The sequence below is a fragment of the Aquarana catesbeiana genome, linkage group LG03 (assembly GCF_042186555.1).
Source record: "Aquarana catesbeiana isolate 2022-GZ linkage group LG03, ASM4218655v1, whole genome shotgun sequence".
Classification (NCBI taxonomy): Eukaryota; Metazoa; Chordata; class Amphibia; order Anura; family Ranidae; genus Aquarana; species Aquarana catesbeiana.
Window position 1 is genome coordinate 727,933,599 of NC_133326.1, and position 22,848 is coordinate 727,956,446.

The window sequence follows — 22,848 nt, forward strand, 5'->3', positions numbered from 1 at the left end:
ACAAATATCCAATCTATGCTGGCGCTGCCAGGGTGCGGAGGGCACCATGTTACACATATTTTGGGAATGTACTGGACTGAAAGAATTCTGGAAAATGGTCTCTGAAATAGTTAAAGACACAGGTGTGTCTCTTGGAGAAAATCCGGCAGCTTTTTTGCTGCACGATATTCCGTTATCTCTCGATAAATATAAAAAACCCCTTTTAAGGCACCTGCTTACAGCAGCAAAAGCTTGTATCCCGGCACTCTGGAAAAGCATGGTAGCTCCGACTAAAATACAATGGATTAGTAGAATAACAGAGATCCAACAAATGGAAAATCTTACCATGATGCTGAGAGAGCAAGAAGACAGATATCGGGAAGTCTGGACTTCCTATATTATATACAGGGAGCAGAATCCCTAAATACAATTTTTAGCGGGGGGGGGGGGGGGGTGGACGGTATGAGGGTGCATAATATTAATTTTTTTTTTTTGTTCTCTCTTTTCTTCTTCTGTGCTTCTTTTTCTTTTTTTGTTTTTTTGTTTTTTTTGGTTATGGAGGATAACCAGGGCTATCAACAGTTAAGGAAATTGTAATAAGAGTAGGAATTATTATAGGTATGTATTAGAATAATAAGAAGGCATGATGAAATGATGAGTTTTTGCCTAAAGATAACAGAATCTCTCGATAAAGGTGGTAGTAATTAGCGATTTTTAAGTAGATAGTATTTGTAAAATAGAAGATGTAGGTGTTGATGTACTCATATGTAATACTGTATTACTATTATTGTGGAAAAAAAAAATAAAAAATTTATAAAAAAAATAAATAAATAAACACCTGAAAGCCCACAAAAAGTCCCCAGAACACATATTATGTGACCCCACCTTGTCCATGGAGAGAGGGAAAGCAGTGCAGAGGAAAGGGGGTCAGAAGGGCAGTGTACAGTGGTAAGAAGGGCACTGTGCAGGGGTCGGCAGGGTGGAGGACAGGGGTCAGCAGAACTGAGGACAAGGGGAATAGGTGTCAACAGGGCAATTGACAGGGTCAGCAAGGTACGGAACAGGGGTCAGCAAGACGGAGGAAAGGGGTCAGCAGGATGGAGGATAGGGAATTAGCAGAACAGAGGACATGGGGTCGGCAGGGTACAAGGGGTCAAATCCCCCCATTTCCCCTCTTAACCTAAATACCCCCACCCCCTCCTAGCACAAATCCCCCATTCCTCTTCCTAACACAAATCCACAACGCCCCCAATTACCCTTCCCAGCACAAATAGCACCCCTTCCTTCACAAACCACTCATACCAAGCACATATCATTTTTACACCCTCAACCACCCTCTCTCACACCTCCTCCTTACAGGTGGGAAATAGCTACAGAGGAGGTGTTCGCTGTGCTGTGCTTCTGTATTAGCAGAGCTCCTCTATGTGCAGATGACACAGGATCACTCTTACATCGGGCTGTTCACACAGGGTATGATTACCCCACTATCTCCTCCAAATCCTGCTTATCTCCCGACTGCAGGACATGTGGGTAGGGGGTGGGTAATAAAATTGTATACAGTCTGATCTAGCGATCCTGTGTCACCTGCTGTATGGAGGAGGGGGAGAACACAGCGCAACCCGCACCTCCTCCCGGCTCTCCTGTCTGTCGCTGTCACTTCTCGGCTGAATTTTTCACTTTAGTTCCCTGCAACAGAATTCCCTCCTCTCCCCAGAATGTCCTTGGGTTGGCCGGTCTTGGTCACTCAAGGACCAGATCGTGTCATTAGGTTGGTGCCTAGGATGGATATCTTCCCCTCTTGGTTAAATGAATCAGTGGTCCAATGGCTGTGATGGTAGAGATACAAAATCAAGAGAAGAGGGATTCTCCCATAGTGTAAAAATGCTTATTTATTGATAAAAAGACATTCGCTCCCAAAGCAAACACATAAAAACATTCAAAAACGTGTGCTCAAAATGTTCGGTCAGTTAGGAAGCCACTGGGCAGTTCGCATGCGTTCCACCAAGACCAGAAATGACGCACTGAGAGTTCTGTCTGACACTTTGCGTCCTCACGTGAAGTCCTCAAAAGCATGAAGTCACAGTGCGTGCTTCCATCTTAAATTCAATATACAGACCGGGAAACGCACACTCCACCCAAACATTTACAATGACAAGTTTTGCAGAAAAAGGACAATTAAGAAGTAAAGCTTATCCATTGCAACACATGTGCAGCAATACTTATGAAAAAAAACTTTGTTCTAAATACTATACATTATAAGCAACGCCAGTATGGGGCTGCAAATGCTGAATGTGCTGCCATCTTGTGGAAAAAAAATCTAGATGCAAAACTAGAAAAATTTACCGTTCAAAATCAGTAAAAAAAAAAAAAAAAACAGGCAAAAATGCCAACATTAATGAAAATATAAAAAATAAATTGCTAATTAAAAAAAATATAGTTATAAATAATTATTATAGCTATGTAATTGTCATCAATTTATAAATGAGTTAAACAATCCTTAAAAATTTTGATACGAAGCAGTTTATATCCATATCAATATTCAAACCTTCCGGATTTAAATTGCATAATTCATATATCCAGCGTGTTTCATTTTTTGACATTGCTTTACGCATATCCATACCCCTCCAATGTCGTTCTGTTTTGTCTATGCCACAAAAAGTTAAAAGGCCGGGGTCCTTATTATAGTATAATCTGAAATAGTTGGAGAGACTGTGTTCCCTAGACTCCTTTTTTTATATTGTTTAGATGCTCCCCTAACCTGGTGGCTATCTTGTGTGTAGGGCAGCCAACATATTGTTGTCCACATGGACATAAAAGTAAATCTGTAACATGAGTGTTCTGACAAGTGATGAGTTTTTTTTATCCGGTAAGATGTTTGAGTGACATTAAATTTAAACATTGTAATTTTCCTGTGTCTGTTAGTTACCGTCCTAAAAGGTTTGCATCTGCCACAGGAGTAAAACCCCATTTTGGTCCACAAACATGCCCAGTTTTTATGGGGGATTCGGCACATTGTGAACCAACTTGTCCCTCAAATTTGTTAGGTAAAACACTCCCTAATGTCTTATCCCTAAAAAGAAAAAATGGGTCAGTGTTTGTATACCACCTGGTCAAATGTTTCATATTGTTTAATAAAATCTATGATAAGAACAGTACCAAGCTCTCCATCTTCCTTAGGTTTATCCTTAACCACATCAATACCGGACACTTATCACCCCCTTCCTGCCCAGGCAAATTTTCAGCTTTCAGCGCTGTCACTCTTTGAATGACAATTGCACGGTCATGCAACACTGCACCCAAACTATATTTTTATAATTTTCTTCCCACAAACAGAGATTTCTTTTGGTGGTATTTAATCACCACTTGTTTTTTTTTATTTTTTGCTAAACAAATTAAAAAAGACCAAAATTTTTGAACACAAAAAAATGTTTTCCTTTGTTTCTGTTATAAAATGTTGTTTTCTCCTTCACTGACGGGCACTGATGATGCGGCACTGACAGGCACTGATGAGGCGGCACTGATGGGCACTGATGAAGCAGAACTGATGGGCACTGATGAGGTGGCACTAATGAGGCGGCACTGATGAGGTGGCACTGATAAGGTGACACTGATGGGCACTGATGAGGAGGCAATAGTATGCCGCACTGATAGGCAGCACTGATAGGCAACACTGATGTGCAGCACTGATGGGCACTGATAAGCGGTACTGATATGCAGCACTGAAGGGCACTGATAGGCAGCACTGATGTGCAGCACTGATGGACACTGATAGGTGGCACTGATGGACATTGATAGACGGCAATGATATACACTGATAGGCGGCACTTATGGGCACTAATAGAAGGCACTGATAGGCAGCACTGATGAGGAGGCACTGAGAGTCATTACTGATGGGCACTGATTGGCATCTGTGATGGGCATAGACAGGTGTTGCTGATTGGCACTTATTGGCATTTTGACGGGCACTGATTAGCATCTGATGGGCACTAATTAGCATTCTTGATTGGCACGTCTGATGGGGGCTGCGCTGATAATAAATGTGCTGATTACCAGCATGGACCCCCCTTGTCAGGAGAGCCGCCTATCGGCACTCCTCTGCTCGTATCTTATCAGCGCGAACTGAGGAAAGCTGATTACCGCCACTTCCTGGTTACTGCTGTGACCAGCTGTGATTGGTCACCGCTGATGACGTGGTTAAGAGCCTATGTCATAGGCTCTTTACCACGATCGGAGATGCGGTGTGTCGGAGCACTACCGTTCGCTGCTCCCCCCCGAGCCGCTTATCCTGCTGGATGTCATATGAGGCCCAGTCAAGATAACTGAGCCACCTTGCGGACGTCATTCCACAATAGGACAGTAGAGAAGTGGTTAAGAAGCTCCTTCATATCTTGGGTAAATACTTGTTGTTTAATATCTCTAATGCCCCGTACACACGGTCAGGATTTTGGTCGGAAAAAGATATGATGGCTTTTCCGACATGATTCCGCTCAAGCTTGTCTTGCATACACGTGGTCACACAAAAGTTCTCTGAACTTTCGACCGCCAAGAATGCGGTGACGTACAACAGTACGAGGAGCCGAGAAAATGAAGTTCAATGCTTTCGAACATGTGTCAAATTGTTTCCGAGCATGCGTAGGAATTTTGCACGTCGGAATTGCTACAGACAATCGGAATTTCGGATAGGAACTTTTTCCGACCGAAAAATTGAGAGCATGCTCTCAATCTTTTGCTGGCTGGAATTTGGCCAGCAAAAGTCCGATGGAGCATACACACGGTGGCATTTTTCGACCAAAAGCTCTCATCGGTCTTTTGCTGGCCGAATTTCCGATCGTGTGTACGCGGCATAAGTTGCTTTTCTTTATACCCTTTATACAGTGGTGTATTTTGTTTTTGTGCTGCCCTAGGCAAGACTAAAATTGGGCACCTTCCCATCTAAATGTGTCCCACCCCTTCCTGTTTAAGATCCACCCCTTCCTCTTTAGGCTCCACCTCTTCCTGTTAGAGTTCTACCTCTTCCTCAATGTATATTTAAAGCAGATAACGAGTGCATATATTTTGTTGTTTTATGTACCATTACAAATCCAGTCACATTGCGAGCTGGGGGCGCCTGTATGACTTGGAGCTGCCTGTGTCCCCGCTTGTTATTATTACTGAGGCCCACAGTTCTCCTTGCCTGTAGGCATACTGGTGGACCGACCCCCGGGGAGGTGCAGAAGAAAACAGCATGCAGCACTGAGGCATAGGGAAGCTGTACAGATTGGGGCACACTGTGACATTGTAGGTTGGGAGTCGGGACATTTAAAAATGTAAAGCCGGTGTCACGGTATCTCGTTCTTGTTTCAGGGTCTGATGAGGATCTGTAGCCATTCACAGTGAACAGCTGAGGCTTTCTCATCAGACCTTGGGACATGATTCATCAAAGTGCCACATATTAGGAGCTTCTTCGCAGTCCTTGTAGGTAGTGTCTCTTCTGCCTGGTGGCAGCACTGCCCTCCCCCCATGAAAAATACATATCAGGTCCTTGTTCACTTCACGATAGATAAGCCCCCCGCCCGCATACCCCCACAACCACCGGGCAAGGGTTGTGGGGAAGAGCCCTTGTCCCCATCAACATGGGGGGACTTGGTGTTTTGGGGGGGACCCCAAGGCACCCTCCCCATGTTGAGGGCATGTGGCCTGGTATGGTTCAGGAGGGGGGCGCTCTCTTGCCCCCCCCCTTTTCCTGCAGCCTGCCAGGTTGCATGGTCGGATAAGGGTCTGGTATGGATTTTGAGGGGGGACCCCCATGCCATTTTTTAAAAAATTTGGGCACGGGGTTCCACTTAAAATCCATACCAGACCTGAATGGTGTGGACGTGGGTGGAACTCATGTAATTTTTTTCAATTATTTTTATGTAAATTGCCGGTATCCGCCAATACATTACATCCGCGAGCAGGTTTAAATGAAATTTTTTTCTTTAGAAATGTCATTTTGCTGCTCTCATTCATTACACTATATACCTCCGCTATGTAAGCAGCCTTATATAGTGTGGGGAGTGGACTTAGCCCCCTGCGCCATGATTGGCCAAAGGCACCCTGCCTTTGGCCAATCATGGCTTTCACAGCAGAGAAACCGATTGACAAGTAATTGATAACGTGATCCCATGATAACGGGGTCCAGACTGCAGGAAGCTGTATCTTGATGGAAGCACCCAAGCAGGGTGCTGGACATTCTGTCACAGCTCCTCTCCTCTTTTTTTTTCTCCTCCCTCCTATCTCTCTCTTTTCTCTCTGCTGCTTTCTCTCTTCCTTTCTCTTTACTTCTCCTCCTTCTTCCTCTCACTTCTCTCTTCCTTTATCCCCTCTTTGTTTCCTCTCCTCTTTCCCCTCCTCTATATTTTCTTTTTAGCTTCCCTCCTCTCTCTGATTTTATCCTTTCTCTCTCCTCCTCTCCCTTCTCCCCTCCTCCTCACTCTCTCTTCTCACTTCTCCTCCTTCCTTTTTTGTCTCCATTCCTACCTTCTCATCTCCCTCTTTATTTTCTCTCCCACTCCGTCATCTCTCTCTTTTTTCTCTCCTGCCTCCTCTCTCTCTCTACTCTCCTCCTCTGTTCTATCCTATCTCTCCTCCCATATTCTGTGATGTCATTTCCTCCTTCCTCTGTGTCATTTCCTGCCTTCTCTCCTACAAGACTCATGTTACTAAGGTGAGGATGGAAAATTTTGACCTTCAAATGCTTAAAACAGAACAACAACTACATTTATAATAAACATTGATCTCCCAGTTATAGGTAAAATAATAATTTCCTGTAATACTCACTCCGAGGATCATGGGAAATGACTTCAGCCCCATCATAGCAGAATGACTCCATTCTAATATCTAGATTTCTTTGTTTTTCAGCTTCTTTCCTGAAATACTAAAGACATCAGTAGAACTCCATAATTTCAGGTCATGTCCATCTGTGACGTGCAGAAGTCCCTGTGTAGAAGTGTCTTCCTCCAGCCCCTCCCCCTATCAGCCTCTATACTGATTCCCATTGGTGGATGTGGGCGGGGCTTCTTCTGGCTCAGATCACGCAGTGTGCAGTGGTGGGGCTCATTCTGAATATACACAGTAACCCTGGTGTCACGGGTCTTTGGGGTTCTAGAACTTCTCATATCATAGTGAGCACAACCCAATCTGAGGAAATGCTTCATCTCCATTTATTATAAAGAAATCACTTCCAATACAATACAATTCCTTACAATCACTTCTAATTACTAGACATTATTAGAACAGAAAAGATCCGAAAAATGATTGACAGAACTGATCACATGACTCCAGTGATAGAAATCACAATGGGATATTTCCTCTGGTGGGACTTTATAGGCAAGAGTCTTCAAACAAATAATAAGTCAAAAAAGTATCTAATTTTATTATCAAAAGCTAAAACATGACAGATGATAAAAGAGGTGGATGCCAGCAATTACAGATGTTGGTGGCAAAAAGGAGTATACATATCTGTTTACAATAATGCAATAAACCCCACACAGACTGTTTCAGCGAGGGACTGAAAACAGAGTCCCGACGCGTTTCAAGGTTATAAAGGTTGAAACCTCTTCTTCAGGGGCTGATGGTGAGGCATATGGTTATCTAAAAACATTTTGCAAAGAAAAACAGAATAAGCAACACCGTAAGAACCAAACATGATATACTGTTCAAATACATTCATATAGCATAGAAATCAAATTTCAATAGCATGTTTAAGAAATGTTATGACCGTGTTACTCCTAAGCCAACATCAGGTAGCATCCAACTTCAGGAAAAAATGGGGATGAATGGTTTGCCGACAGGGATCAGATCCGTGAACTAACGCTTGTCACCAGAAAATGCACAAATCCACGACCCAAGACAAAACACAAAGGGCGCCCTACCACCTATAGTATGGCACCAATATTATCCAATGCCATAGATGTCCTGTTAGCTAAAGGAGAAAAAAGACAATATGACAGAACCCACCCCGTGGGTATAAGGGCAGGGTTGAGCCTAAATAGGCTTGCACCTACTCTAAATTGGTGTGGTAGGAGTATGTATGTCTCCTTTACATACCCGTTGGTACATGGAGGGTAGGTCATTCCTAAAGAGGGGTAAGGGGACGTCACCTGGGGCGCTGTCTGGTCAGAAGTGGTGTGGAATCCCCCAGTGAGAACGAATCACAGAAAAGAGGGAGAGCGGTGGAATCCTCTGCACAAAATAACTAAAAAGGAAAAGGAGAAAAATGAGTGGTGCTATGTGATTAATTGAAGTCACAGACACCAGCCGTATATATATCTATATATATATATCTATATATAGATATATATATATACACATATATATAGAGCTCAGACTACAGCACGGAGTGTCCAAAGTGGGCAATAACCATTGTAGTCCAGTATGGAAGTAAGATTATATGTAGAGGCACATTGCTCTCTACAAAAAGTCATATAAAAAAATATATAGTGTATAATCTGCAAAGCAAGGTTAAATGGTTTACCTTGGGGAGTGAGCGGCTGCACGACCAGTCTGATGCCTGTACTAGCATGAGACTGGGTGTCCGCACCCGCAGCCTAAATATCCCCGCTCATTAAGGGAAGAACTGACACAGCTGACTTGTGCCTGAACAGGCATCGTAGAGGTGGGAGAGGTGACCCTCCGAGTCCTCGGCGCGCAGGCCAGCCCCCCCGAACCCCACACACGCATCCGCGTCCAGACATGTGCTGGGAGGGAGCTGACATCCGCGTCAAGGGCTTGCGGCGCGCTGATCGTCATGGCAACGGGATAAACATATCCCGGCCATGTACGATCATAGGAGAGGAGGCCAAAAGTGTCAGACGAAAGGATGACACATTGGCCCCCGTGCGCCGAGTGTACTGTCAGAGCGCGGACCAGCCAATTCCCCAGTCCAGCACCAGCCCAGGATCAAAAAACCATAGCAGCAAACGGCACTCATTTCAGGAGCATTGGAAAGAATGCACAGGTTGAGATAAGAGGAAAAACAGGGAAAAAGAAAAACAAAAAAAGGAAAAAGGGCAAAAAATACAATAAAAAGGAGTGCACTGAAAATGACAAAGGAGGAGGGGCATGTACCGCTATCCATGGTAATCAATGTTTAAAACAGAAATACCTATGCATGTGATTTGTACTATATACACATCCATATATAATATATAAAATTATACATATCCATATAAAGTCCCATGTTCAACCTTCTACATCATTTTACAGTGGTGCGATTGTATCAATCTGCAAGTGTCAAAAATGTGAGGGAGAATATCTGACTGCTGTACCCAAGAAAGAAGCTATGGGGATGACTTGTATCAATAGAGTTTCACAAGAACTGGGGCATAGTAACCTCAGGGGGGTCCCACTCCGACCCTCTCGAGGTAAATCCCTCCAAATAGGGTCGAAAAGGAATGGCGTCATTCAAGCCGGCTGGCTTGGTGGCCTGAAGGCGATAGATCAATTTCTGTTCTTTTTGCAACAGGGTTTTGTTCCAATCGCCACCACGTAGCCCTGGGTGAACACGATCTAGAATCAAGAAGGACACTTTAGGGAATATTCTCGCAAGAAAGCAGAAACGTGTCCGCCCAATGGTAGGCTGGGATTGCATGATTTCATTGAGGCTATATAGCGGTATGCCCACCGCCAAAATTCCTTGTTTGTTTTACCAACATAATAACATGCACAGTCACAAATTAATAAGTATACCACCCCAATTGTCCTGCAGTTTGCAAAATGTTTGGGTGCATACTTGTGACCTTTGGTCAATTTGATGTTTGGTTTCATGTTCATGAATTGGCAATATTGGCATCCGCCACACCTAAAAGTACTCGGGCGTTTGCAGGGATCTTGTTTACCCACGCCACCCCCTGAATATTCGCTGGACACTAGATTGTCCCTGATGGATCTGGCACGCTTGAAAGTGAAGGACGGTTTGTCCTGTACGAAGGGGCCAATGGTAGGATCTAGTTTAAGGACATGCCAGTACCGTTCAACAATAATTTTAACGGTCCTGTGTTGGTTTGAATACCTGGTTATAATATGAATGGGATTGGTTTTATTTCTATTAGATTCTGGATTGAAAATTAGTTCATGTCTAGGTTTGTAACATGCCCGTCTGAAGGCCCTTATTAGGCATGTCTTGGAGTACCCACGTGCCAGGAGTCTCTCCATCAACAAGTCAGCCTCTCATTTGAAGACTTTGTCGTCAGTGCAGTTTCTCCTGACACGTAGGTACTGGCTGTAGGTAATCGAATGAATCAAGGGTTAGGGGTGAAAGTTGGTGGCGTGTAGGATAGAATTGCCAGATGTCGGCTTTCGGTATAGAGAGCTGGTTAGTGAGCCATCTTGTTGCTTATGAATTGTCACGTCCAAAAAGGTAGTCATGTGTTCATGGAACATCATGGTGAAAGTAAGGTTGAAGGGATTGCTATTCAATTCTTGCAAAAAACGTTTAAGATTGTCCGGGGTGCCATCCCAAACAAGCAGAATGTCGTTGATGTATCGACGCCAAATCACCACATTATCCATGTAGATACGTAAGGATTCGGACTGCTCCAACATGCTTTCCCATTCCCCCAGGTACAGGTTGGTATACGATGGGGCACATGAGGTCCCCATCGCAACCCCCTGTACCTGGAGGAAAAAACTGCCATTGAACATAAAATAGTTATGGTTTAAAATGAAGTCCAGGGCATCAATCAGAAAATGTCTTTTCATTTCATTAAGGTGGCCATCCCGCGACAACACGTGCCGAATACAGGCAATTCCCTTATCATGGGGTATTGAACTGTATAGGGCTTCAACGTCCAAAGCTACCAACAGAGATTTTGGTGGGACGTGGATACTATCTATAATCTGCAATAGATGCATAGTATCCTTTACATAACTGGGTATATTCAGCACGTATGGTCGCAGATGGCCGTCTATGAACTGACTTAATTTTTCGGTTAAGGAGCCGTTACCCGAGATTATTGGCCGACCCGATGGTTTGCACATGTCCTTATGCAGCTTTGGTAGAGCATAAAATGTTGGAATACGGGGCAGGGCAGTCCTAACAATCATATTCTGATTTGGCAAGCAAATTGGCAGCATATGACTATTTCAGTGATAGAAATAGAACATGACCAATAGAAACATGAACATTCCTAATCGGGTCCTCTGGTGGACGGCAGGATGACTATAACAGATGATAGATGTCTCTGGGGTTATCACAGGGGAAATCTGATGTAGATTGTCAGCTCTTCTGCCAAGCACAATCTATTTCTGGATTCTTTTCTATGAAATAAAGATTTCCCGGGACCCCTTTAGACATGGACAATACTAGTTATAGCAGCTCCTCAGTCCAGCCATTCCCCTATAACACTAAATCCTCATCACTTCCTATCACTATATGATAAAAGAACATTTCTCTATATAAATGGAGACTTTAGGAGAAAACATTCAGAGAAAAAATCTAACAAATTCTTAGGAAAGCAATGAGGAGGAGACTGTTGGGGTGTCTTCTAATGTAAAGCTGTACTCCAGGCAGATAGAAGAGAGAAATGAAGACGGCTCTGTTTACATGAATACAGTACGGAGTTCTGCTTTAACAGGAAGTGAGACAACCTCATTATTCCTCATATATCTTCCAAAGATTTCCCAGAATTCTGTCCTGTATGAAGGAGACGTGTATTTCCAGGACTGAAAACTGCCGACATTGATAGAAACAGGAAAATGAGAAATAAAATACCCGTCACCGATTATTATTACAACGAAGGTGAACTGACTCTGTAATACAAATCATGATAGAAAAAATATATTCAAATCGGCAACATTTCCAGAGACAACCCTCTAAATCCCGGGACAGTCCCTGGAATCCAGACACCCCTGGCAGTTATCATCGTGTCAGTTAATGAACTACATTTTATAATTAACCATCTCCCACCCACCCTATTGTGAAATGATGGGCGGGCGGCAGCTATTATGTTCTAGGATGACGTCATATGGTGCAATTTCACTCTCGGCGTGGTAGCCCACCCGCGGGGGCGCACGACGATCGGTGGTGCGCTGTGTCCATGGGATATGGAGCATCACCGATCTCGGTAAAGAGCCCATGACGTGCCTCTTTACCCATGTGATCAGCTGTGTCCAATCACAGCTGATCATATGTAAACAAGGAAATTCCGGTTATTTGCAGAGAGACAATCAGCAGCATTTCCTCACAGGGGAGATCTGCACAGATAATCAGGGCACTGATCATCAGTGCAGCCCCAAAAGTGCCCATCAGTGATGCCAATCAGTGCCCCTCAGTGATGCCAATCAGTGCTGCCTTTCAGTGCCTGCTCATCAGTGTCCATCAGTCCCGCCCATCAGTGCCACCAATCAGTGCACATCAGTGCCGCCTATCAGTGCCCATAAGTGTCGCCTATCAGTGCTCATCAGTGCAGCCTATCAGTGCCACCTCTCAGTACCCAACAGTGAAGGAGAAAAATTACTTATTTACAAAACTTTATAACAGAAACTAAGTAAAACTTTTTTTTTTTTTTTCAAAATTTTCAGAATTTTTCCTTTATTTAGCAAAAAAATAAAAAACCCAATAGTAAAGAAATCCCACCAAAAAAAAGCTCTAATGCCGCTTACACACGATCGGACTTCTCGTCGGAAAAAGATATGACGGCTTTTCCGACGGAATTCCGCTCAAGCTTGCCTTGCATACACACGGTCACACAAAAGTTCTCTGAAACCTTCGACCGCCAAGAACGCGGTGACGTACAACACTACGACGAGCCGAGAAAATGAAGTTCAATGCTTCTAAGCATGCGTCAAATTGTTTCCGAGCATGCGTAGGAATTTTGCGCGTCGGAATGTGTACAGACGATCGCATTTTCGGATAGGAACTTTTTCCGACCGAAAAATTAAGAACATGCTCTCAATCTTTTGCTGGCTGGAATTCGGCCAGCATAAGACCGATGGCGCATACACGCGGTCGGATTTTCCGACCTAAAGCTCTCATCGGTCTTTTGCTGGCCGAATTTCCAATCGTGTGTACGCGGCATTACTGTCTCAAAAAAATAGTAAAAATTTTGTTTGGGTACAGCGTTATATGACCACGCAATTGTCAAAGTGTGACAGCGCTGAAAGCTGAAAATTGGCCTGGGTAGGAAGGGGGGAAAGTGCCCGGTATTGAAGGGTTTAAAGGGCATCTGTTATGAGAGAATAATGGGGGCTGCCATTGCTAAACTCCTTGTGAGAATGCTAGTTCCCTAGCTGTCATGCTGATGCTTTGCCTTCAATACTGTCTCAGTCTCTGACCCAGGACAAGTATATAGATAAGGAATTCTGACACTTTTCTAATTCTTATTTACAACTTGCTTGCTCTGGGATAAAGACGTAAACTTGTAATAAACCCCAAAAACAAAAATTATATATATTGAAGCTTACCAATCTTAGGCTTTTTTCCTTTATTTTCATCTGGTGATCCTGCCAGTAACACATATCCTGTCTTAGGGTGGCTCCTCTATCTATGGAGTCACCACTTCCTCCAACCATTGGCTAATCAATGATCCAATCCCATCACCCAATCCTGTGATGTCACCAGACTCTGGGCGGAGTTCTCACATTTCCCCCCCAAATATCTTTATACAACCTTTCAATACATTAAACCCAGCATGGAGGGGCTCAGTGAAGGTGGTGGTGAAGGTGTGGAGATGTCGGATCGGGTCACACAGATCATAAAAGGAGATCCTCCCGGCCTCATAATCCAGATATATCCTGACTCTGTTACTGGAGAGATTGGTGGGTAAGTGGATCTCTTCACTGTCATGTATCACAATATACTGATTACCAGACCTGTCCAATCCCCAGGACTTGTTATTCTCTCCAATCTCTGACTTACGTCCTCTCCTCTCTATACTGGAGTAACACATCCCAACTACCCATTCATCTGATCCCCCGACATCCACATCCCAGTAATGTCTCCCTGAGTAGAAACTCTGACTGCTCAACACCTGAGGACAATACTGAAATCTCTCTGGTGCTTGTGGGTGCTTCTGGTTCCTATCTAACCTGGATACAGTTTTCCTATCATCTGATATCTGTAGCTTATTATGAGCTGTGTTTACATCCAGTAATATGTCTGCAGGGTAACACATATCAACTCTCCAGTTCTCTGATCCCCCAACATCCACATCCCGGTAATGTAGCTCTGAGGAGAAACTCTGACTGCTCATCACCTGAGAATCATCCTGAGATCTCTCTGGTGTTTCTGGGTGATTCTGGTCTAAATATGACCCAGAAGCGGTTTTCCTGTCATATGATATCTGTAGCTCATTACTAGCCATTAATATGTCTGCAGCTTCCTGTATCGGGAAGTATTCATTTACCTCTGTTATTATATCAGATAAACCTGTGTGTAAGACCCCCGCCACATCCAGACCCCCTCCATCATGGAGGAGTTCCTCATGTCTCTCTCTGTCCTCATTATCTCCATCCTCAGTATCACACAAGTCACCTGTGTCTGATTCCTGTAAGACAGTCAGTGGATCCGTCATGTTGCACAGCTCCTCAATGTGACGCATCTTCCTGGACAGCTCCTCCTTCTTTATTTCCAGATCCCGGATGGAGATGGAGATCCGCTCTGCCCTCCCGGAGATGTCCCTCAGGACTCTCTTCTCCAGGTCTTCCAGACGTCTCCTGAGATCTCTAAACAGGGCAGTGACTCTCTCGGTGTCACCAGCTGCTTTTTCTTCTACTTTCCTCCTGTGTTCCTGCAGACTTTGGACTTTTTCCTCCGTCTCCTCTCTCTTTGTCAGAAGTTTCTGCAGAACATTCCGCAGTGTCTCCTTCTTCTTCTCAGAAGCCTTATCCAGTATCTCCACCTTGTGTCCCTGATGTTCTCCAGCCAAATGGCAGGACACACAGATACAGGTATCATCTTCAGTGCAGTAATACTCCAGGATCTTCTTATGGATGGAGCATTTCCTTCTCTCCATGGGCAAGGGGAGGTCAGTTAAGATGTGTTCTGGGGACTTTTTGTGGACTCTCAGGTGTTTATCACACAGAGAAACCTCACAGTGTAGACAGGATCTAACAGCAGGTACAGGAAAGTCCACACAGTGAGTACAAAAGACCCCGGACTCCTCCTGATCTAGCTGTGCAGACAGGAAATTCTCCATTATGTTACGCAGTGTTATGTTCCTGTGCAGTGCAGGACGATTCGTAAACTTCTCTCTACATACAGGACAGAAATATCCTCCAGTCCCCTCCTGTGTATCCAGCACACGATCAATACAGACCCGGCAGAAGTTGTCTCCACATCTCAGCATTACAGGATCGGTATAAATGTTCAGACAGATGGAACATTCCATCTCAGCTCTCAGATCAGCAGACGCCATCGCAGAAAGCAGAAGAGAAATGAAAATGCAAGTGTCTGGAACTGAAATGAAGTTGAACCGGTGTTCTGTCAAAATAGCCAACTCGTCAAAATCTCCAGTGAGATAATTTCTGGCAGCAGATTTTGACGAGTTGGCTGTACTGCCCATTGCACCCAACACATAAACATGAACCCCGTCAGATCTTCGCGCCTGCGCAAGACAGACTAACTGAAACCCGTCAGATATTCCAATCGCCCGCAGTGCGCCTGTGCGACAGACTGTCTCAAACCCTGTCAGATCTTCCGACAGATTAACTGAAACCCGCGCAATGTACGGCAGCTCTGTCACCCATAAAACAATGCAGATACGTGGACAATAGAGAAAGTAAACGGGGTTTTAGCATGTGTAGCAAGGTCCCGGGCCTCCAGAAACCTAATAGTGACATTCAGAGTCAGGGAGAGCTGATATCCTTCCTTGTAGAGTGGGTTAACAGGCATGGTGGGTGTAATTTAAAACAACAGAGGGGTAAAAAGGAACTGAAAGGTTCTGCTTAACAGTGTAGTAACAACAGGCAGAGGTTCAGTAATGTCTGTGCCTGTGTATAATAAGGAAAATTGCTGACACCAATGGCACTCAAGCAGTAATATAGGTGCGTTCCTCTGAATTAATTACGCATATCAAAAAAAGAGGGGGAGAAGAAATGGAATTGGAAGCCAATTCCAAATGAAAGCAATTCATCAAAGAGGAACAGGCAATTAACAAAAATGTAAATTATGTTTCTTAATGATTCACTTAAACACCAATCAAAAAATGTAGTTTAAAAACAGGTACCACCACCAATTCATAAAATAGACAACGTTGTCTTGAACCAACACAGATGGCCACCACAAACAAAGACCATGCACACCTCCTATCATGTAAACACAAGATGATATCTCCTAATGGGTCATCTAACATGAAGCTGATTATCCTAGCAAATATCAGCGTACAGGCTGATTTCAAGTGGGGGGAAGGTGGATGGTAATGCAGCCGTTTGGAAATCACTTCCACCTTGTGGATGTCAGTAAAGGAAACTGACAGTAACCAACTTGCTGCTGGGGCAGTGAAGACTGCAGTCCTAGTATGCAAAGTTCACCATAGACATTCAGTACCATGGGAAAACTGATAACATGGGGGAAGTTCCTGTGTATAAAGAGCTGTGGATACTGGAGGATTGGAGCAGGCTTAAATGTATAGCTGTATCATCAGTGCTTTAGGGGAGAGCAAAGCTTGAAGATTAATGCAGCAGTCCCATACTGGGGATATAAAAGGTAAGATTTCACCCAAATGTAGGCACTGGAATGTGACAACGATCAAGTAAGGGAGCCGTGTCTTGCTCGTACCATCTCCAGGTAGCTAGTCAGGCTATCTTCCATCCACATGTATAGTGTCGCCAGCGAAGTCCAGGTAGTGATGCTCGGGGAACGTCGTATTGACTTGGGAGGTGCAATGGATAGTGTAGTGCATACAGTCATCCAGTTCCCGGGCTTGTTTGAAAGCCCTCGCGGAAGTACGGACGGAGTTCCCGAGGCTGGTGGGTGGGTCTGTGGATACGCTATGAGAAGCGTGATGGCGTCATGCTAACGATGATGGGCTCCAGTCACTTTTTGAATGCGAACAATAGATGTATTGTCTCTTAACAAGAACTGTGGGAGAGCGGGTTAGGGCCAGGACACCCTTGAATAGATGCAATGATAATTGACAGACTCCGACTCTATTGGTAGACAGTTATACAGGGAAAGACCTCCAGCCAGAGGCCACCTCTGTATAGGTAGGACCGCCGTCTACTATGGCAACTGAACTCGTAACAGTCACTAAAGGTATTTGCACATAACTCTTGGTAACATAGAATAGTTCTTCTTTTATCTCACAGTATCCCACTGTTGATTTTCACTCACTGAACTCCCAGTCTCTCACTAGACTTCCCGATCCAATCGTCACTGGATCTCCTGAGCTTTTCCACAGCTATCCCGATGTATACTCCTCAAGCGTCACAGAGTAACACAGAAAGACGCTGGTATCACGTTGAGCTTAGCAAAATTCTCCCTAGAATTATATGCTGCTTTTATTTATACTGTAAACATGAATAACAAAGGAAGGTGGTGGCTTCAGAATCAGCCAATCAGACACTTGTATTCTTTCAAATGAACCAATCACACACATTTACAGTATCTGACAAAAGTGAGTACACCCCTCACATGGTGTAGTGGTCGTCTTGGAGGTGTGTGTGTGGGGTTGTTATCATGTTGGAATACTACCCTGTGGCCCAGTCTCCGAAAGGACTTCAGTATGTCACAGTACATGTTGGCATTCATGGTTCCCTCAATGATCTGTAGCTCCCAGTGACAAAAGACAACATCTGGATATGACGCTGAGCGCGTGCACTCAACGTCTTTGGTTGACTATGGCGAGGCCATGAACATAAAAAAAAAGACAAAATGTAAAAAAACCAAAAAACTATTGAGGGTCGTAGCTCGACAACCTGGGGTCACAGCTGGTCAAAAAGTGGGGCACCTATCATCTATGGTTCCGGAGATACGGGACTCCTTGCGCAGCCTGTCAGAAGCTACATACAGAGTGGCCAGTTTAAACACAAGCTGGCACACTCTGTTTGCAGCAGACTGAGAGGTTGAGCTCACAGTGCCTCTCCTCACTTCTTGTCAGAGGCACTGAGCTCAATGGACAGCTTGGAGTCTTGGACCAATGGTAAAGTACCATTGGCCCAAGCTGTCCAAGAAAAATGTTGCAGTGGAGGCACGCCTCTCACTGCAGTATCATAGAAGGGGGCGTGTATAAAAGAAAAATGCTCCCTTCCAGCCTTCTTAACTACATGGAAAAAACATGTGTATATGTGTACAAGATTTACCCACAATCCCATGTTTTTCTCACACAGTTAAGAGAGAGAATGAGAATCTGCTGCTGCTGAAAAGGTACAAGATAAATCATATATTATTATGCTATATGTTATAAGATACCGTATATACTCGAGTATAAGTCCAGTTTTTCAGCACATTTTTTTGTGCTGAAAGTGCCCCCCTCCACTTATACTTGAGTCAAGCACTTTTCTGCAGCAAAAAAATTCATTTTCCAAACCGAATTTTGGGCCCCGTATCTCAGGACCACTTGGTGCTAGGAACCCCAACTTTGGTGTGCAAACCCAGTGGCACTGGTACCACAACATATCCAAAGCTGAAGTTCCTAGCACCAAGTGGCCCTGAGATATGGGGCCCCAAAACCGGTTCGGAAAATGTCATTCTCTGCTGCAAAAAAGTGCTTGACATTTTCTGAACTGATATTTGGGGCCCTATATCTCGGGGCCACTTAGTGCTAGAAACCCCAGCTTTGAAAATTTTATGGTGCTAGTTCCACTGGGTTTGCACACCAAATTTGGGGTTCTTAGCCCTATGTGGCCCTGAGATACGGGGGCCCCAAATTCGGTCAACTGTGTCCATCTGCAGCAATGTCATTTCGGGACCCTTTGGGTTCAGAGACCCCAAATTTTGGCTGCAGCTAGGGGGCATCTAGGAACCCTTAACTACCGAGTTTGAAGTTCAGGGGACCTATGGCTGCAAATAGACACAGTGATGCTGCAAATGGGCATTGTTGACCCTCTTTTCCACTTACAGTAGCTGTGCATTTCTCACCCTCGTCTTATACTCGGGTCAATAAGTTTTTCCCATTTTTTTGTGGTAAATTAGGGCCTCGATTTATACTCGAGTATATACGGTAATCACGTATTATTTATCTATTTACTGTGAAATTACTGGTTGGAAGTTATAACTTCAAACTTCAGTAATTAGTTCACTTAACTTACAATATTTTCAAAATCTGTACCTAAGCAGGTGGCTTAACCACCTGCTTAGGTACAGATTTTGAAAATATTGTAAATTACCTTAAAAACAATATATATAAAATTATTTGTATATTACTTACTTATGGTAATGAACCCCTTGCTACCCAGGCCAATTCTGACTTTTCTCTCCTACATGTAAAAATTATCATTTTTTTGCTAGAAAATTATTCAGAACCCCCAAACATATATATATATAGTTTTAGCAGACATCCTAGGGAATAAAGTTGTGGTCGTTGCAACTTTTTACGTTACACGGCATTTGCGCAGCAGCTTTTCAAACATGTTTTTTTTTTAAAGCAACTGTTTCATGAATAAACAAAAAAAAAACAGTAAAGTTAGCCCGATTTTTTTGTATAATGTGAAAGATGATGTTACGCCGAGCAAATAGATACCCAACATAGAACAGTTTTGGGACTTTACATGAGGCATGAATTCAAGGCTAGCAAGCAGTAATTGTAGAACAAATAGTTTTATTTTTCTAACCGTAAACGGCACAATATATTTATAATAATGTCATACATATACATTACATGAACATTTGTATAGCAAGACCAAGCGGGCAATCACAAAGCATGTCAACAGTATCAAAATTTGTTACATAACATAGTAAGTAAAAACGTCATCCACATCAGTAAAATCACCTGTGACAGCATGTAGCAAAATATATACAGTCTATTGCAGTTAAAAGATTATTATAAATTGTGGAACATGTAGAGCCAACTTGTACGGCATGTAGCATCTGTGTATGACCGACGCGTTTCGTGGGATGTAAGGTGGATAAGTCTGACAGCAGCATTCATGATAGACTGAAGAGGGGAGGAGCATATGGAGAGGAAGACCAATGAGAAGGGAGTTACAATAGTCAAGGCAAGAGATAACAAGGGAGTGAATGAGGAGCTTGGTGGTTTCATTTGTTAAAAAGGGGCGAATTTTAGAGATGTTATGGCGGTGAAGTCTACAAACTTTTGACAACGATTGGATTTGAGGCTGAAAGGACAAGTCAGAGTCTAGGATTACATCCAGTACCCTGGCATGAGGGGAGGGACTGATGGTTGCATTGTTGATTTTGATGGAAAAATCATAAAGGGGGCACGGGCAGGGGGGAATATTAATAACTTGTTTTTAGAGAGATTTAGTTTAAGGAAGTGGTGCGACATCCATGCTGATATGTCAGTAAGTTAGTAATGCAAGAGGAGACTGAAGGAGTGAGGTGAGGAGTAGACAGATAGATTTTTGCGTATAAGGGGTATTGGAAGTCATGGGCGGTTATCAAGTGACCAAGGTAGGAGGTGTAGATAGAGAAGAGAAGGGGTCCAAGAACAGAGCCTTGGGGGACCCCCACAGAAAGGGGCAATGGAGAGGAAGAGACAGAGTTGTAGGTAACATTAAAGGAGCGCTGTGATAAGTAGGCAGAGAACCAGGATAGAGGAGAATCTTGGGGGAAAAGGGAATGGAGTTCAATGAGAAGGAGCGGGTGGTCAACAATATCAAAGGCCGCAGAGAGGTCAAGTAGTAGGAGTATGGAGTATTGGCCATTGGTTTTAACAGTTAGTAAATCGTTAGTGAGTTTTAGTAAGACAGTTTCTGTGGAGTGCTGCGAGCGAAACCCAGACTGTAAGGGGTCAAGAAGGTTATTTTCACTGAGGTAGGAGCTAAGATGGTTGTAGACTAAGCGTTCTAGACGTTTATAGGTGACTGGGAGCAATGAGATGGGTCTTAAATTGTTTAGATTGGTGGGGTCCAGTGAGGGCTTTTTAAGTATGGGAGTAATCTGCGCATGTTTTAGAGCAGTGGTCATCAACCATGTCCTCAGGGCCCACTAATAGGCCAGGTTTTATGTATTACCTTTATGTATTACCTTTGGGGAGATGCAGACTAGAATACTGCAATCAATGAGCAGCAAATGATATCACCTGTCATGTATTTCTGGTTATCTTGCAAACCTGGCCTGTTAGTGGGCTTGATGACCACTGTTTTAGAGGGTAGGGAAGGTGCCACTAGAAAGGGAGAGATTGAAGATGTGGGTGAGGGAGCATAGGATAGAAGAAGAGGGTGACCATAGTAGTTGTGAGGGAACAGGATCCAGGGGACAATTGGTTAGGTGGGCATCTGAGAAAAGATTTGTAACCTCTTCAGTAGCAGCTAGTTCAAAAGAGGAGAGTGTTGAATGTGCTGTTAGGCCAGGTATGTTGGGTGGGGAAGTCGTACGCACAGTGGAGATGTCCTCACAAATTGCATCAATCTTGTCTTTGAAGTGATTGGCAATCTCTTGGGCAGTGAGTGAGTTAGTGGGTAGATGGGGTTGGGGACAACACAGAGAGTTAAAAGTTGAGAAGAGCCAACGGGGACTGGATGACAAGGAATTAATAAGAGAGACAAAGTAGGCTTGTTTGGCAGCATGGAGGCATGAATTTAGAAGAGCAGTTTTTTATAGGGTGAAGTCCTGCAGGCATTTGGTTTTATGCCACAGTCGTTCAAGAGCACGGCAATGTCTCCTGAGATTTCTAGTGTTGTCAGTTTGCCAGGGTTGTAACGGTTGGGGCCTGATTCTGTGTGTGGTTAGAGGAGCAAGTGCATCTAGTGATGATGAGAGTGAACTGTTGTAGACAGAGGTGGTCAGGTCAGGACAGGACAGGGGAGAGATTATGTCATATAGGTGGTCAGTAGCAGAATAGAGAAGAGAAGGGCTAAAATGGTGAGGGTTCCTACAAGTAATCGCTTGCTGCTTGGAGGAATGGGTGGTTGGAGGCAAGGATACAGTGAAACTGATGAGGTTGTGATCAGAGAGAGGAAATGGGGTGTTGGTGAGGTTGCCAAGATTGCAGAGATGGGAGAATACAAGGTCAAGGACAGTGGCGGAAGTATAGGGGTCGCTGAGGTCGCCATGGCGACTGGGCCCCATGCTGCAGGGGGCCCTTGAGGGCCCCCCTGTTTATCTTGATAGGAGGAGCGGCTAAGATCGATCTCCCTGATCGTCGGCCGAACTGTAATCTGCACTGTGCAGGGAGCTTGTCACACTGTTCTAAAGTGAAAGCAGTGTGTGCTGTGCTCTTTGTCTCCCCCTACAGTGCAGGAGGAGGCGAGGTAAAGCACTGCTGTTTTTTAAAAGGCTTTCTGTATGTGTGTTTATATGTGTGTTCATGTATGTTTATATGTGTGTTCATGTGTGTTTATATGTGTGTTCATGTATGTTTATATGTGTGTTCATGTATGTTTATATGTGTGTTCATGTATGTTTATATGTGTGTTCATGTATGTGTTTGCATGTGTTTATGTGTGTATTTATATATGTATATGTGTTTGTGTGTGTATATACAGTATATGTGTGTGTATATTATGTGTGTGTTTATCTATGTGTATGTGTGTGTGTGTGTTTAGATGCAGTGGCGGCCCGTGCATTAAGGGCGCACGGGCGCCACCCCCTCTCTCCAGCCATCCCTCTATCACCAGTAGATAGATTCATGCATTGCATGAATCTATCTATGGCCGCCGCTGCCACCCCCTATTCAGGCGCCCAGCCCCTTTTTTGGGCGCAGGGAACCTGAATTACAGCGGCGGGGGTGTTTTTGAAGCACCAGATTAGAGCCATAGGCTCTAATAGGCATCAAAGAAAGTGACCTCAGC

At 44.0% G+C, this 22,848-nt stretch overlaps 1 protein-coding gene across 1 annotated transcript; it reads right to left on the reverse strand.

The window, feature by feature from the left end:
* Positions 1 to 7,347: 7,347 nt before the first annotated feature.
* Positions 7,348 to 15,392, reverse strand: LOC141133776 (E3 ubiquitin/ISG15 ligase TRIM25-like). The gene has a single exon (XM_073623333.1). The coding sequence runs from the start codon at positions 15,351 to 15,353 to the stop codon at positions 13,575 to 13,577; it is 1,779 nt and encodes a 592-aa protein (XP_073479434.1). The 5' UTR covers positions 15,354 to 15,392; the 3' UTR covers positions 7,348 to 13,574.
* Between the last annotated feature and the right edge of the window lie 7,456 nt (positions 15,393 to 22,848).